We start from the raw sequence: 15975 nt of genomic DNA on the forward strand, positions 1-15975 counted from the left end.
AGAAAAAGTAAGCAGGGAACAAGAAGACCCAACTCAGCAGGACACCAAGCAATTGACTGAACATTTGGAGAAGCAAGCAGAAGGTGATTGGGTCCAGGAGGACTGGGTGGATTTTGCTGCGTCTGAGACTGCTTTGTCAGAACCACAATCCAGTGATCCAGTTCAGCATCCTGCCAAACAATCTGACATCGTATCTGCACAAATGGAGGAGTCTCTGAAAGCTCTCAGAGAAGAGATCCAGACTGTGCGAAAGGCTAATACAGAGCTTGAAGAGCAGTTGCAGGAGACCCAGGCCAGTCTGTCGCTGAAGGAGGCTGAATTACTGGATTTAGTCAAAGAACTACAAGCACTGAGAGAAAAGGAAAGACAGATCCATGTGCTCTCAGAGGAAATTAATGATCTTAGAGAAAAGCATCGCCAAGCTGAGGTTTACGCTGAAACCCTAAAAGCAGAGATGGAAGCTGCAGCCCAAGCAGCATCTGCACATTCTTCATCCTCCATTGCAACTCTCCAGGCTGAGCTAGAAGACTTCAAGCACTTTCTTGACAAAAAGAACCATGAAATAATGGAGCTCAGTCAGCAGCTTGGTGAGCAGAACTCACTCATACACTCAATGCAGGATATGGTATCTCAGAAGGATCAGTTAATAGCTTCTTTACAGGCAGAATTAAAAGTTGAGCAAGAAAAAACCCAAAGGTTAGAGGTTGAAGTTCCACAGAATCAAGAGAACAAAAAAGACAGTGAGGAAAAGATTCAGCAGCTTCAACGAAAGCTGCAGGCTGCTCTGATCTCTCGCAAAGAGGCACTCAAAGAAAACAAAACCCAGAAGGAACAGCTTGCTTCAACTGAGACGCTCATAGCAGAGCTCCAGCAGAAAATAGAGTCAGCAGAAGATGAGCTGGAGAAGCTAAGAACAGAAAGAGCTAAACTCATTGATGAGGTTGACCGAACATTACTGGAGAACCAAAGCCTGGGGTCATCGTGTGAGAGCCTCAAATTGACCATGGAAGGAATACTAAATGAGAAAAATGCCTGTAAACGAGAAGTGGAGTTGGTGAAAGAAGAGGCTGCCAGGATGAGCAGAGAATGGGAGGCAAAGGTTCAAGGTATGAAGGATGAGTACGAGACCCTGCTCAAATCTTATGAAAATGTGAGCGACGAGACAGAGCGAGTAAGACGAGTCCTGGAAGCTGCCAGGCAGGAGAGACAGGACTTAGCTGCCAAAGTGAGGACCCATGAGGCTGCAAAGCAAGAAGCCGAAAGGCAGGCAAAGGCGGCACAGAATGAGGTGGATTCAGTGAAAGACAAAATGAGAAAGTTTGCCAAAACAAAGCAACAGAAAATACTGGAGTTGGAGGAGGAGAATGAGCGACTTAAAGAGCTGCAGGAAAAGCCTGTAATGAAGCAAAAGGACATGTCTCTCAAAGCTGAGGCTGAAAGACTTCGAGAGGAGCTGGGAGCTTTGAAAGTTGAGCTGGATGCTACAGCAGCAGAAAGAGACTCTTTAGGGCAGCAGATTGAAGAGCTGAGGGAACAACTTGCCCAAATGAGAGAGAGAGAGAACAGTGAAACTCGGCGTAGCTCTTCAGCTATTATAGAAAAGGCTGTCACTGCCCAGCCTTCAGACACAAATGTGACTTCAGCAGAGCCTGTTGAGGGTCAATATGATGGCAAAGAGCAGCCCTTAACACCAGCAGAGACTCAACATGACCAAATAGTTGCAGTGTCTGCCTCAGAAACACATTTACAGCCCACAGAGCAAAAAGAAAAAGAAGAAATCACTGACAGTGCTCAAGCTTTATTGCAGGATAAAATGAACCAGATGGAGGCAGCTGTTAAAGCAGAGAGGCAACTGTGGCAGGAACAGGAGGCTGAGCTCAGAACTGAACTGGCTTCATTTGAGCGAGATGTCCAGGAGTATAAAGAGAAGGTAAACCTTTTGGCCTGTCTAGAGAAGTGCCTGCAAGAGAGCAAAGACAGAGAAAAGAGCCTTGTTGAAGAGGCTTCAAAGAGAGAATCTCAATTTAAAGAGCTCCTCAAAAGCCTTGAAACTGAGAAAGATAATTTAGAAGAGTCTCTGATGAACCAGTTGGCCCAACTCAATGGGAGTATTGCCAGCTACCAGCAAGAGGCCACAGACAACCGGGAGCACCTCAGTGAACTGCAGCTGCGGGTGGAGAGATTAGAGAGGGAGCGAGCTGAACTTGTAGCTGAGGCTCAGAGCGAGAGGGACCGGGCAGCCAGGCTCGAAGAGGACATGAGGCAAGCCCAGAGAGAAAGAGCTGAAGCTGAAGCAGAGTGTGGTAAGCAGAGGGAGTTGGAGCAGCAGCTGAGGTCTGCCCAGAGGGTCAAAGAAGGCAGCCAGAGCAGAGTGCATCAGCTGGAAGAACTGTTGAGGGAGAAGCAGCTGGAGGTGCGTCAGCTGCAGAAAGACAGCATCCAGTACCAGGAGAGGATCAGTGAACTAGGAAAGGAGGCTAAGGCGCTCCAGCTAGGCCATGATGAACTCCACAAAAAACTAGAACAGTCACAGCTGGAAACTTCCAAAACTCTAGATGACTTGAAGAGGAGTGGGGCAGAGTTGGCTACCTGTAAATCTCAACTGGATGAGGCTCAGAAACAGTTAAGTGAGGCAATAGCTGAGAAAAGGACTTTAGAAAAAAGTGCCCAGCAGAAAGAGGCCTTGATGAAAGCTGAGGCAGAGCAAACCCTGGACTCTGTGAGATTGAGACTGGGAGCTGAACTGAAGGCAATGGAGCAGAGACTAGAGGAGGCGTACAAAGAACGGGACAAAGAGGAAGAAGCCACACTAGGTGCCAGATCTTTGGCAGAAGGAGCTGAGAGACGAGCCCAGGAGATGCAAGCTCGTCTGGACGAGTCTCTGGCTCGGCTAGCTGCCTTCTCGCGCTGCATGTCCTCACTGCAAGATGATCGGGACAGAGTTTTGGATGAGGCCCGGCAGTGGGAGAGTCGCTTTAATGATGCTCTGCAGGGTAAGGAGACTGAAGTCCGGGAGGCTGAAACACGGGCCAAGGAACTAGCAGAACGGCTTGAGAAAGAAACTGCACTAAAGATGGAGCTTCGGCTTTCAGTGGACAGGTAAAAACCTCTCTGTATTTGTTTTTTTCCCCCTGTCTCCTTGGATTGATTGTTGAGCCTTTTAGCTCAAAACTTTCTCAACATTTTTTTTCCAGACTAGACAAAGCAAACAAAGAATTGCAGGTGAGACTGGAAGAAGAGGAAAAGAAAGTCAGGGAGAATCAAGCTGTCCTTGTGGAGGAGAAGAATCAGCTTCAACAAACCAAAGCTGAGTTGCAGTCTGCACAAAATGAAGCCCAAGCCTTGAAAAATGAGTTGGAGGGTCTTCATCATAGAGCACGGGCTCTGGAGGAGGCTGTAGATAGGCTGCAGGGTGAAGTTGACAAGGCCAGGACTGAGCTGATGGAGAGGGAGGCAGAAGAGAGGCGGCTGTGTCTGAATGTGGAGCAACTGGAGATAGACCTGAGGTCCTCTAAGTCCTTGACAGAGAGTCTGCAGACTGAGTTAAATAAGAAGGAAAGGAGAGAAGTGGAAATGCTGGAGGAGAAGGAGCAAGCTGTTGCTCAGGTATTCACAGATGTTTAATGAGAAACCGAATACAATAACAGATATTAGATAATCTTAACACCGTTCTCACCATTCATGTGTGCTTATTTCCAAGGCTGCTGACGAGGCTAGAAAGGAGGCTGACAGCAGGGCAAAAGAAGCTGTGGAGGAGCTAGAGCAGAGAAAAGGAGAACTTCGGGATCTGGAAGAGAAACTCCGTAAAGCAGAGGACGAGAGCACCAACCATAAAGCCAGACTAGACTCTTTCATGAAGGCCATGGGCTCCTTGCAGGATGACAGAGACAGAGTCCTTAACGTGTACAAACAGCTGGAGGAGAAACACCTGCAGGTAATGTACAAAAACCTAAAACGTTTAGTATGTGCAGAGCTTTGTTTAGTTGATAATATATTTGTGTTCTGTCCCAGGTGATGATGGAGAAGGATAGTCTGATTCAAGAGGCAGCAGGGGAGAATAACAGCTTGAAGGAAGAGATCCGCTCTCTGCTGGTCCAGAGAGACGACCTGTATGCTGAAAAGGCCAAGCTTTCTGCTCAGCTTCACGGGTATCGTGATGAACTTAACCAAGTCCTGAGAATGAAGGACTCCCAACACAAGCAGGTTCTGGCAGCTCAGAAACAACGGATTGCCTCTCTGCAAAGGGAACGTGATGAGTTGGAAAGACAGTTAAAGAGTGTTAGCAGAGCCAGAGAGACAGAAGTGGAAGCAGGCAGACTGGAGAGAGAGTCTCTTAGTCAGGCTGCTGAGAATAGGACAGCATCACAGGTGATAGATGCTCCTGGTGCAGAGGTTGAGAAACTAAGGGAGCAGCTGCAGGCAGCAAGAGAGCAAGTGGAGGCTTTAGAGGAGAGCCTACTTAGGGAGAGGCAGGAGCAGGAGACCAAGAGCAAAGAACTGGTTGAGCTGCGATGGGAGGGAGGTGTGATGCGGACTGAGTCAGAGAGCGCTCAGGAGAGGGTGGCAGAGCTGGCCCGAGACCTGCTGGCTGTTGAGCAGAAGCTGCTCAAGGAGAAAGAGATGATGACAAAACTAAGAGCAGAGAACCAGTCGTTTGCTAAAGCCATGGCCTCCCTCCAGGACAGCAGGGACCAAGCAGTAAACAAGGCTCAGGAACTAAGCCTGAAGCTGGAAGAGCTGAGTAAGGCAGGTGGCCACCCAGGACACGGCAGCACCGGAGGGTCCACTGGAGAAGTGTGGGGACTAAAGAATGCACTACAAGCCCTTCAAAATGACAGGGAGAGACTGGTGAGCCACATGTAAATGTGACAATAAATGTAAATATTTTGTAAACACATATTACAGCTGAAAAACTAGTAATAGAAGCATTGCTGTAAATTTCATAGACACATTTTTGTCTTTATGTGCAGCTGGAGCAGCTTCAAACACAGACATCTGAGATAAAGAAGCAAAAATCAGAGCTGGCTCGACTAGGAGCTGGAGAGCTGATTAAAGTCAGCGAGGAGCTGTTTAAGGAGAAAAAGAAGAACGAAGACATGCTGGCTGTCATAACACAACTAGAGAATGTGCTGGAAATGGGCAAGCAAGAAATAGAGACACTGCGGTGAGACACCATCCAGGCATTGTATCATTGTGCTCTGGTTTTACCAAAGTAAAATGATGATAGGAGCCCTTGCTTTGTTGCATGTGAATTTGTGTTTTGTTTTAGGCTTGAGCGTATTGACTGGATGGCTCAAGCAGAGCAGCTGAAGCAGCAGACCCTCGCTACACTCTCAGAGAGGGACCAACAACTTCGACATCTCACCGCTATGCTGGAGGAAGCTCGCGCTCATATACCCAAACCCAAACTACAACAAGAACACTGTCCGAGACCAGTAAGGGTATGAACATCTGCTTGTGCTGCTGCCCGTAAAGAAGTAGAGCAGATTCTGTGGATAGTGGGATTGCTAAAATCTATGGAATTAGTGGTTCCCAACATTTCTGGCTTGTTACCCCCTTGATTCAAAGTCTACTTGTGAACCCTTGTCATAGGATGCACGCACCCCTTTTGCACTGCCCATTCAATACAGGAGTTTTCTGCATCGCCGTTTTATATAAATGGTACAGTAACAAAATGAGAGGTCGTATTTAAGCTGAAATTAATTCACCCAACCTCCTGTGTTGGAGGTCCATGTGAAAGAGAGCGAATGTTAGAGGGTGAATATGGACAGAGCGTGGCGTCAGCAAGAACAAAGCGAATCAGAAAATTAAAACGATATTTTGTGATTGTTTCACGGTGGATACTTTTTAAAGCATGAATAAACACAGTCACACCTTTGCACAACCCTGTGGGAATTGGATGCACATAATACCGTAATTCCCAATTTCTATATATACATATAGCAAACAAAATCAGATAACAGCCTGTTTGTTTCGGTTTCAAAATGAAAATTAATTGACCATGCAGTACACGGACCATCAGTCAGAGTTCCAGCAGCTGTGAAAAATGAACACAGGAGCGGCAGTTTGCCAGCTTTTTTTTTTTTAGTTTATTGTAAAAGGGGCTTAAATTTTAAAAAAGCTGCCTGGAAGAAGCAGTTTGCTGCGGTCTCTGTGTAAAAGGGGCTATGGACACGAGTCGTGTAGTGTTCAAGCAAAGAGGGATTTTTCTGTCTCAGATAATTTCATTTGAAGGTGCTTTTTCATGAAGAGGTAGTCCCTGTATTTCATAGGAAACAAATGCCTCTTCTGCTCATAGGGCTTCTCTCAGTTTATCTAGCACATTAATTATTGGGTCTGAAGTGGTATTAGTAGTATTCTTTTTTGATCCACAAATTTGGTCCACTGAAGGCATAATACCAGACATAACATCAGCAAGACATACAGGATGCTGCCTGATCTCAATCCTGTCATCATCTTCCTGCAGGGTGCAAAGGAAGTGGACAGTGCTCCTGGTGCACCACAGGAGCGACTCAGCCTGCAGGACAGCCATGCATACATAGCTGAGGTGAAAGAGCTACAGCGAAGGTATAGGTCAAACATTACTAAAGTATTGAAACTGGCAGGACATGGCTTGCAGGTTTACTTACTTTTGCCCTCTGCACATCAGGCTAGATGTAGAGATGCAGCAGAGGGTGGTTGCTGAGGAGCAGCTAATGGCCACACAGGACCAACTCAAGCGGTGAGATACAGTATATCCCAAGAAAAAAAACTTCACGGATCCTGATCCTGCACACGGAAATCAAAGCTGCAATATTTGTATATTAAACTGAGTTAAATGACTATTGGTAATGTAAAAGTGGCATTTGTAGAGATTTCTCACCTGACATTAGCCCCTCTCAGGTTTTTAGTGTCTTTGGGCTCATTATATGACTTCTGGCCTGCTTTATCTTACTATTTGGTTCAGGCTAACCATTCTCATTAAAGCCATTTCTAGGCAGCTGGTTTTAGCAAACAAAAGCTCTGATACACCAATATACAGACAGACAAATGTAGTGATTAGCTGATGAACATAGTGGAGTATTTAGCAGCTAAAGAGCTATCCATTTCCCTGTAGAACAAAACAGAGTGAATATATAATGAGCTTAATAATTGTCAGGTGGACAGAATCAACAGTCCAGATGAATACTTGTGTTGCTCCATATCTCCTGGATGTGTATGTAAATAAGCATCTGTTTGGCACATCAAGGCAAGCGGTGATGATTTGTCTGTTCTGTTAACAGCTTGTAACCTCATCAAACTAGAATATTGTACATTAGCATTTACAACAAAGATCATGAAGAATAATAAACACTGCAAGCGATGACTTTGACTCCCAGTCGGTCAGTTAGATGGAGCTTGATAAAGTGTTTCTAATGTTGAGACTAAGGATCGTGTTTTGCAAAAACTATTCACAAACATTGCTGTCATATCCTTTCTGTTGAGTTTTTCTTCATCTGTACAAGTCGAGATCTTTCTAGTTGTGATGAGTTTGTTTATTAAACAGAATATCTAAATAACTAACATCTGTTTTAATTGTTTTCTGTCACAGCCAGGCTAGATGGCACTCTGCACAAGAAGGGGATGACTCCGAGACTGCTGTTTTTGTCGAGCCACTGGAAGGAGCCGTCACTCGAGTAAGGCTTGATTAATGCCCTGTACCATCTAATTTGTCATGTTAATAACTGTAAAATGAAAGACTTAGGAGCTGAATGCTTCCTCTGGCTTTGTGTTTCTACTCTGGCAGGCTCGGAGAGGTGGCCCAGGTTTGATGCGGATGCTCCGAGTGGCCTGCTGCTCCCACCAGCGCACCCCACTGCTGTTCAGCCTCTATCTGCTCTCTGTGCACATCGTACTGCTGCTGTGCCTGGGCGGATACCTCTGAAACCAGCGCCCTTTAACAGACCTGACAGATAAGAGACAGAGATAGCTGGAGAGAGGGGAGGGGAAGGAAAATGGAAATGTGACACAGACCTGACCCAAGCCATCAACATGTTAGATATTGTTACATTTAATCGTTTAGAGAAGGGTGTGAAGGATCCACACACACATACTGCACTTTACAGGTCTTAAATAAACTTAACATATTTTAACTAAAGCTTAGATTTATATAGGGAGCTGCTGTTATTGTTGAGTGTGTATGAAACACAGAAGACAGGACATAAAGGGAAGAAGGTTTAATTAAATGTTCTAAGTAAATCAGTGGTTTAGGGAAAAAATATAGATTCATAATCTAGTATTTTGGCAGAAGGTGTTTGTTCTTTATGTGCCTTGAGATTTGGTGTCATAAGCTGTTTTCACACATAAATTCTGGACTATGTCTGCGGAATCAGGTCCAGACTTTGTCCAGTTGCCCTTTCTTTCATTTTGCACACACTGGGAGACTTACAACCTGACGGAGTCACATAGCCAGTTTGTAATTTGGTCATAAACGACCGAGTCTCCTGACATACCTTAAATTTGACTAATGATTCTGGCGCCAGCTCGTGACAACAGAAGTTCCTAAATCTTGTTGTCTCCTGTTAGATGTTTTCATTAGTGTCTTCATTGCAAATGACCATTTTTCTTCACCGTGGATGTTTTTCTTCCGGTTTCACACCGGTCAAATCATATAACATCATCACCATGCCCACTAGCTCTGTGTGAATACTCCGAACTGTACACGGCTGTTTTCTCACACGGGCTCGCTCCAGCTCACCGGGACGTTACACAGACTAGGGAGCTGGCAGGGTAAAGTCCACTGAAAGTCCAAGTCGACTGAGTCGGACATTTGCGTTCTCACATACAGCTCCCCATGGTAAAATTTCCATCGCATGTCTGAAAGGAGCTAAAGTGTTGTTTTTGTTGTTGAATGTTTGAGGGAAATATGTTCTTGTCGTAGAGAACAATGGTGAGATTAGTTTGATAGGACTACTGAATATCTGTTAAAATTAGCCAGTTTAGTATGAATAATGGAAATGGCTCACTCTAAAGTACCTCTGAGGCGATATAATTTAATTTGTACAAAACAAAGACAACTGACCATTTAATGGTGACCAACTACTCACAGGTGACAAATGAAAGGAAACCTTGTCAACATAAAGAGTCTCAGTGAGGTGCTGGGCCATCACATGCCATCAGTGCACCTTGGCATTGACTCTCCTGGAGGGGATGAACACCCTTCTTCCAAAAGATGTTCCCTAATGTGGTGTTTTGATGGTGGTGGAGATGCTGTTATAAGATGTCATTCCAACATCTCCCAAACCTGTTCATCTGGGTTTAGATCTGGTGACTGTGATGGCCATAGCATATGATTCACATCATTTTCATACTCCTTAAACAATTCAGTAACTCCTCGTGTCCTGTGGATGGGGGCGCTGTCATCCTGGAAGAGACCACTTGTTGTTTTTTTTCGGGTTATTTGTTTAATTTGTCACCTGTCTGTATTTCCTTGTGTGTATTGGACCATTTCCTGGCTCTGAACAAGCAGCAACTCCAGAATGTTAGAAGTTATGATCAGGAAATAACACCCCAGCAAATTGCCATTTTTGCATGTTGGCAAACAGAGGTTCTTTTTGTTATATTTTTCAGATGAGCATTAGTTCTTAAGAGGACAATCCACAATTATTGAAAACAGCTAAGATCAAACAATGTCCCCAAAACTGAAAACCCATTTGTGTGTCAGAACTTCTCCCTTTAATTCTCACGACTAGACAAATTTACCCAGTGACTCTCTGGAAACACCAGCCGTGAGGTGGGGAACTAGTAAATCGAGTTATCTATATAAAGTAGTTAAAACCAGCTCCACCTCAAGCATCTACATCAGTAAAGTGCTATTCACACATTGATACATCAGTAACGGTCTAATAACTCTTTAACTCTCACCAGAAATAAATGGGCTTGATTCCCAAAATGTTGGTCTTCTTTTTAAGATGGCTTGAGGTTCAGGACGTGCTGCTCTAGTCCGCGCTCTCGTGCAAAAAAAAATGAAGCATCGTGCAATTTCTGTTCTTACACATTACTATTATGTATTTTCCATGCTTTTACACTACTCATGTAAATCACATAATTTGTACATATGTACATGTTATGTATGTCAGTTGAATGTTGGTTTCCCTCGTATGTATCCAATAAGATTCTGTCCAAGCCTCAGATTTAATTACAGTTTGTTCTGTAGTTTTAATGCAGATGACACTGTTTTCAGGTGCAAAGTTACCACAGTGTGGATTCATCTGGGAGGAGGAAGACTGCTGTTTTATTACAGCATGCTTCTTATGATAGACTACTCTGATGTAGAATAAGTTGAAATGGTTAAGTTGTCCATTATCTACATATACATTGACACTGTCCTCTGTTAAATCACTCTGTTGGTACAATGAGTGCTCTGTACTGATCTTCTCTCTAGATTTGTGTTCCTCACATCTGACATGCATACTTCAACAGTAAAAAAAAACTGAAAAGGGCTGTATAGAAAAATTAGAGTGTTTTGGGGGCAGATCAGGGACCTATCTTGTCGAGCATTAATTATTTTCTCATTTTGGTTTCTAGGGAACAAAAACAGACATTGGGGTTTTGTAAAAGGTACAATATTATTACTCTTGGGTTCACTGTTTATTGCTAGTCAGTGTACTACTAGTCAGTTAATTTTACTCTCATAATGACTGACATTTTTGAAAAGCTGGTCTACATCTCTTTAGGGAAGAAAGCATTGTATAAACACACGATTCCAATAAAAAGCACATTTAATAAAAATAATATTTTACCTGAAAATGAATTCTGGATGAAAGCTGTCTGCTGTAACTCTAGACTTTGATGTGTGTGTTTTAGGTGTTCAGGGTAACAACAAAAAAGACGTTTTTGCAGCAATAATAGCACAGATCTTATAGTCTGCGGTGTGACCCAATGCTAGTCAGTGTACTAGTGAACCAGGAAGTGAAAACGGTAAATGTTAAGTTTAGTGAAATGGTTTACCAAGAACAGACTCAGCTGGAGATGTAGGATAATTCGGACATCAGGGGATGCCTCTTGTCACACAGTGCTGTTTGCCTTGGTTATCATGGTGTCTATGGCTGTGTACTTGTAGGAAAACGTTAGTACAGTAGCACAAACATTAAATGTATATGTGTACTGTTTAAATATATATAGTTTTTAAAACATGATCGTTGTTCAGGATTATTATTGATGATTCTTTTATCTGTTTTACAGTTTGTACATAGATTTTTCCAGTACAGTATGTCTCGAAGAATCGTGAAAGAGAGGTTGGTGACTGCAGACTGAATGTTTATAATGTATAAACTTCTCTTTTTTTACCCCAAATTTTGTTGAATTGGGCAGAATATTCAGTAACTTCACTCTTAATCAGTGTAATGTCACCAAAATGATTTAAGACATCAGTCAGTTTCATACCCTCATATGCCAACAAATGAGCTGCATTCCAGTTACATTAGCAAGGTGGTGGGTGTTTTTAGTGTAAGAGGTTGTGTGTCATATAGTAAAAGAGAATACTGTTCTAACACCAAAATCATTTAGCAGATGCTGAAACAGAGACATGTTATGTCACTGACTGTCCTGTACTTTTTGGAGTTAAATGTTTTCTAGCTTATGAATAAAGATTTGTGAATACATTTGGGTGGTGCAGCAACATGTTAAACCTTTGCTTTTAAGGAATAGTTTGGTTTAAAAAAGCTTTACATGATCGAGGGGTCATATGGTATTAAAATATATTTAGATAAGAATCCGTACGCGCACGGTTTACGAAACCGGGGCTTGTTTCATGTTCATAAGTCCATAAACCATTGACTGTGCCTTTTCTGTATGCCTATAAACACATCTTTTGTTTGTTTTGTTTTTACTTGAATGTAGTATTTCTTTTTGTAATGCAGTGCATTTCAATTCTTTATCAAAGTCGTAAAACTATGTCAGATATTATTTAGCGAATACATAGGGACAGCGGTACTTCGGTTGTGTACATCAATGCGCGTTCACGTGGGCCCGATACTCGCTCACTTGTCGTCCATCAAACTGTCACAACTTGTCTGTAGAATTTCAGGAGCACTTTGTTGTAAATTCGACCTCAGCGTGGATGTATTGAGCTGACAGCTGAAGGTAATGCTATTAATCCTTAATAACCCACCAACAGGCTCATATACGCTTTTATTTTATTCAACTTTATTTAGGAAGTAGGTCTGGTGAGACGTGCTCTAAACTGCTGTAGTCTGACAAATGTACTTTTTCAGATGTGAGTGACTTCCTAGTAAAGTCCGAGCGCTATGGCTACCATAGTATTTCTAATATAATGTGCACTTGTACTGTATGTCCATTATTAAACACATTGCTACTAGGTTCCAGCCAACAACTAGCACTTATGACAGTAAAAATAAGATAGAAACTTAAAGATAAAATATCCTAGCATTGGTTCCAGACAAATGTTATGCCTCCCTCAAGAAATAATGTTATACAGTGTTGTAGAATTTGAAGGCCTACAAAATATAATTGCCTTAAATAATATGCTATGATACTATTTCTTCTGTATTTCTGTGCCCTTTTACAACTTAACACCCTAAAGTGTGTTTCATTATGGGGAAATGAAGTCTCATGTTAAAAATATCTTCACTTCCTTTTTAGGACTTCAGCAAATGGTGGTTTGTTGTAGTTGTTCTTTTGTGTCATCTTAAATAAACAGTGAACAGTGGTCTATGCACAGACATAACAGTTTGAATATGTGCCCTTATGAACACACTAATAAGCCAGCCAACACTTTTGAATGTAGCCATCTTGTGTAGTATATTATTGTTTTGTTTCCTCCTAGATGTGGAAGTCAGCAGTTGGCCACAGTGTGACGGTGAAGGTGGCTGCAGAGGGGGACGACTGGGAGACAGACCCCGACTTTGAGGTGCTAGGGTGAAAATGTTTGTTGGTTCACTTTTTGATTTCATGTGTCATTTTCTGCCTGAACTTTTTGTTTTCAGAATGATGTTTCAGAGCAGGAGCAGAGGTGGGGAGCCAAAACGATTGAGGGCTCAGGACGTAAGGAACATATCAGGTAAAACCATAAATGCAGTAGATGATTATTTAGAAGATGCAGGAAAATGCATGTCAAGAGTGGGTGCTGAGAAGCAACAGGAAGAGGAAGTGAGAGCAGAGCACAGGCTGTCAGGCAGCAGCGTGTCCTAATATGGGTAATGTATGATGATGACAAAACTTGGATGGTGAGATTTAAACCATCGTACGTTCAGGCAGTAGTGCTGATTGTAACAATAGGTGATTAGTCACTGATTTTTGATGCCACTATAAATTTAAAGGGTTTCCAAATTATTATTCATGGTTATCAGCCTATTCACTAATGATTTGCTGATGTTTATCCTCTTTCACTAGAACACTTAATTTATCTTTTTAGACAGTAATTTAGTTTGTCAGGTAGAACCTGTCTGTATCTGTACCAAAATTCATATAAGAACAGCTTATGAACATGCACAACCCACAGATTTGATGGTTTATTACAAAGTATTAAATCCATAATAGATTTTCACACTCTCACTAACTCTCTTTTAAAGAAAAGAGTATTTGGAGTAACACCGATCAATAGTCCAAGTTGCTAAGGATAAATACTACTTATCAGCATGTGTAATGGTGTGTGTGTGTGACCCTGTATGACCTGGCAGCGTTGCAGAACTCAGAAACAGGGTGACTGAAGAGCATGAGCAGGTGAAGCAGAAGGAGCACACTCCCAAAGCATCCTACGGATACGGAGGAAGGTTTGGAGTGGAGAAGGATCGGATGGACAAGGTTAACAAACTGTACTTTTTGTCTGTACTTTTATGCTCCTCTTATTTCCTGCCAGATTTGATCTATTTTATCCTTTATTCAGCATCCGCTGCTAATATCCACCGTATGCTGTAGTCTGCATTTGTTCATAAGCGTCGCTCTTTTATCCAGGTGGCTATGGGGCACGACTATGTGGCACAGGTTGAACAACACTCTTCCCAGAAAGATGCAGCACAGGGATTTGGCGGGAAATTTGGTGTTCAGAAAGACCGTGTTGATAAGGTGAGAAAACAAGCATCTTGTGTCCAGTAGTTAAACTTTTGAAATTAAAAACTATTTGCACATTTACAGAAAAAACATGTCATCTTTAACAGTTACGGGTTAACTGAACGTTTTGTGAGAAAATCATATCACACACTAATTATCATTCAAAGAAAAGTATTTTCAAGCAATATTCAAACCTAAAATGTGATCTCTGGGTTGTCTGTGCAGTCTGCCATGGGTTTTGAATATAAAGCACAGGTGGACCAACATGCATCTCAGAAAGGTAAATCAAATGTTGAGCTTCAATGGGACCATCTCACAATACAGTATTCTCCTTTTGGAAGTTGTTTCCTGAAATTTCCTTACAATCTGTGTGGTTTCAGACTACTCTAAGGGGTTTGGAGGAAAGTATGGGGTGGAGAAGGAGAAGGTGGACAAAGCTGCTTTGGGGTATGACTATAAAGGCGAGACAGAGAAGCATCAGTCCCAGAAAGGTGAGTTCAAGTTGTAGCTTTTGTAAATTTTGACACTATTTGCTTGATATTTTGCATGTGAATCATATTCCTTACAATCTGTGTGGTTTCAGATTACTCAAAGGGATTTGGAGGAAAGTATGGGGTGGAGAAGGAGAAGGTGGACAAAGCTGCTTTGGGGTATGACTATAAAGGCGAGACAGAGAAGCATCAGTCCCAGAAAGGTGAGTTTTAGCTGAGATGTTTGTCAATTTTAACACCTTTTTGCCTGACATCTGATTGCCTTATTTCTGTACTCTGACTCATTTTCATCAGATTATTCAAAGGGATTTGGAGGAAAGTATGGGGTGGAGAAGGAGAAGGTGGACAAAGCTGCTTTGGGGTATGACTATAAAGGCGAGACAGAGAAGCATCAGTCCCAGAAAGGTGAGTTTTAGCTGAGATGTTTGTCAATTTTAACACCTTTTTGCCTGACATCTGATTGCCTTATTTCTGTACTCTGACTCATTTTCATCAGATTATTCAAAGGGATTTGGAGGAAAGTATGGGGTGGAGAAGGAGAAAGTAGATAAAGCTGCCTTGGGGTATGATTATAAGGGTATGGAAGCCCATTCCCGCCAGTTAAAAGAGAAATAAAATGCTCTAAGTCGTTATTTCTACTTACACTTCCCTAAGTCGAAATTTCGATTTAGCTAAGTAGAAATAACTAGATAGCTAAATCAAAATTTCCGACTTATCTATGTCGAAATTCCTACATAGCTCAAAGTATCTTGACGTAAGCCTGTCAACCAGAAGTAGTTATTCTTCTTCGTGTTTTGTCGTTAAAGGGTGCTGCAGCTCTCTGTCTCCGCGCCAAAAACAGCTAAACAGGAAGAAGAATAACTACTTCCGCTTGACAGGCTTACGTCAACCTACTTTGAGCTATGTAGGAATTTCGACATATATAAGTTGGAATTTCGATTTAGCTATGCAGTTATTCCGACTTAGCGAAGTCGAAATTCTGACATAGCTAAGTTAGAATTTCTACTTAGATTTACTTAAGTCATTATTTCTACTTAGCTATGTCGGAATTTCGACTTAGCTATGTCGGAATTTCGACTTAGCTATGTCAGAAGTTCGACTTAGCTAAGTCGGAGTAACTGGCGGGAATGGGCTTCCATAACTTCCGCTTGACAGGCTTACGTCAAAATACTTTGAGCTATGTAGGAATTTCGACTTATATAAGTCGGAATTTCGATTTAGCTATGTAGTTATTCCGACTTAGCTAAGTCAAAATTCTGACATAGCTAAGTTAGAATTTCTACTTAGCTATGTCAGAATTTCGACTTAGCTATGTCAGAATTTCTACTTAGCTAAGTCGGAGTAACTGGCGGGAATGGGCTTCCATATAAGGGTGAGACAGAGAAACATCAGTCGCAAAAAGGTGTGACAACATCCACATATGCTTAATTTCAAATAGGATTTATAGTTGATTACA

The 15975-nt window shown here is 42.3% G+C and overlaps 2 protein-coding genes across 2 annotated transcripts in view; both read left to right on the forward strand.

Annotated features, from left to right (window-relative positions):
• The window catches only part of golgb1 (golgin B1), a 25239-nt gene extending 14802 nt beyond the window's left edge, over positions 1–10437 (forward strand). Inside the window, exons 11-20 of the mRNA XM_020616771.1 lie at positions 1–3099; positions 3195–3606; positions 3701–3934; positions 4012–4848; positions 4971–5164; positions 5270–5441; positions 6467–6567; positions 6650–6721; positions 7571–7655; positions 7766–10437. The exon at positions 1–3099 is cut by the window's left edge and continues 1936 nt beyond it. Coding sequence (XP_020472427.1) covers positions 1–3099; positions 3195–3606; positions 3701–3934; positions 4012–4848; positions 4971–5164; positions 5270–5441; positions 6467–6567; positions 6650–6721; positions 7571–7655; positions 7766–7903 — 5344 coding nt within the window. The 3' untranslated portion in view covers positions 7904–10437. The remainder of the gene's footprint in view (positions 3100–3194; positions 3607–3700; positions 3935–4011; positions 4849–4970; positions 5165–5269; positions 5442–6466; positions 6568–6649; positions 6722–7570; positions 7656–7765) is intronic.
• A 1528-nt stretch (positions 10438–11965) lies between these two features.
• Positions 11966–15975, forward strand: part of hcls1 (hematopoietic cell-specific Lyn substrate 1) — a 6451-nt gene continuing 2441 nt past the window's right edge. Inside the window, exons 1-10 of the mRNA XM_020616768.1 lie at positions 11966–12102; positions 12806–12889; positions 12966–13039; positions 13659–13782; positions 13933–14043; positions 14254–14308; positions 14409–14519; positions 14612–14722; positions 14814–14924; positions 15016–15023. Of these exons, the coding sequence (XP_020472424.1) occupies positions 12806–12889; positions 12966–13039; positions 13659–13782; positions 13933–14043; positions 14254–14308; positions 14409–14519; positions 14612–14722; positions 14814–14924; positions 15016–15023 (789 nt within the window). The 5' untranslated portion in view covers positions 11966–12102. The remainder of the gene's footprint in view (positions 12103–12805; positions 12890–12965; positions 13040–13658; positions 13783–13932; positions 14044–14253; positions 14309–14408; positions 14520–14611; positions 14723–14813; positions 14925–15015; positions 15024–15975) is intronic.

The sequence above is a fragment of the Monopterus albus genome, unplaced genomic scaffold (genome assembly GCF_001952655.1).
Source record: "Monopterus albus unplaced genomic scaffold, M_albus_1.0 scaffold178.1, whole genome shotgun sequence".
NCBI lineage: Eukaryota > Metazoa > Chordata > Actinopteri > Synbranchiformes > Synbranchidae > Monopterus > Monopterus albus.